Raw genomic sequence first — 1,243 nt, forward strand, 5'->3', positions numbered from 1 at the left:
ACTTATCTTATGCCCGCCCCCCACACACACCGTATTATTTTTCCAGTTAAAAATTTTAGATAAAATTTCAAATACTATCTCATTTAGTTACTTAATACATTTTAGTTACTTAATACATTTCCAAAATTCTTTTGACTAGCTTTACAGAACTAAATTTCAGGGAACTAGCAATTTGAGAGAATTGTTAATGTGAATAGGCCAAAGAGACAATTCAAGAGAAAAGATATCTTGTAATTAAAATCCTAAAGCATTTTATTTATAGGCCCTTCTGCCCTCAACTCCAATCTTACCTTTTTAAGTAGTTAAAATGTAGTATTTCTTGTAAAGCTTATCAGTGTCAACCACTTGAGTAAATGGCACATCCTCCCATTCCTCTATTAATTTAAAAATAAATCCCCTCTCAGCTTTTGTAAATGTCCAGTTTGAGTTATGGTAAAAGCAGTTTCACATTCTGTAATTCTCTCTCTTAAATCTAAACTACCTCATCTTAAAGTCTTGAGAGAGAATGCTGGCCTATTCGTTTCCATCTAAGTGCAAGATTTCAAATTGCACTACTTTAATAGTTTGTTTACCTGTATGAAAACAGTAAAGAAGATCACAACGGTGGTTGCTGCAATGAAGAGCTTCTTTCTGGAAAACTCTGGGAGCAGGAAAACAAGGGAGAAGCATATCGCTCCCCTCAATCCCCCGTAGGCTATAATAAACTGGTCCTTTCTGGTGACTGTATTCACATGACATTTGTTCACGAAGAAAGTCAGCACAAGAACTCCTAAATTTTCCAGTAGGAAGAAGAGCCAAGTAGTTAACCAACAGAAAGAAAAACATTACAACTATGTTGTAATAAATTAGTGTTAAACTAGATTGGAATTTCAAGGATTTGTGATGGATAATTTAAAAGTCTAAACTAATTAAACCATTAAAAGATTTATTGCATAAAATTACTTGCAGGGAGTGTTCTTTAAATAGTTGTGTTTTGTTTTGGTTGTGTTTTTGAGTTTCACTTTTGATTGTTCTCACGTTTTTAGAATGAAAGCACTATAATTCCCTTTCTTAGGCTCATGTGGATTCTCTGGGATATTATGCAAAAGCAATCTTAACAAATAAAAGGTAATATTTCTCTTCAGTCTTATAAATATTAATAGTACTGAGCTGACCCAAGCTAGTGAACTAAAAGCTAAGTCATGTGATCTATGCTGGTTTTAATCTTTGATGAGCAAGGCGTCCAGATAGTTCAAGGCTTTTT

At 33.5% G+C, this 1,243-nt stretch overlaps 1 protein-coding gene across 1 annotated transcript in view; it reads right to left on the reverse strand.

Moving 5' to 3' along the window:
- Positions 1 to 1,243, reverse strand: part of LOC105826142 (sodium/hydrogen exchanger 2-like) — a 198,613-nt gene that overhangs the window by 93,998 nt on the left and 103,372 nt on the right. The window contains exon 5 of the mRNA XM_012664069.1: positions 573 to 769. Coding sequence (XP_012519523.1) covers positions 573 to 769 — 197 coding nt within the window. The remainder of the gene's footprint in view (positions 1 to 572; positions 770 to 1,243) is intronic.

The sequence above is a fragment of the Propithecus coquereli genome, unplaced genomic scaffold (assembly GCF_000956105.1).
Source record: "Propithecus coquereli isolate 6110/MARCELLA unplaced genomic scaffold, Pcoq_1.0 Scaffold86, whole genome shotgun sequence".
NCBI lineage: Eukaryota > Metazoa > Chordata > Mammalia > Primates > Indriidae > Propithecus > Propithecus coquereli.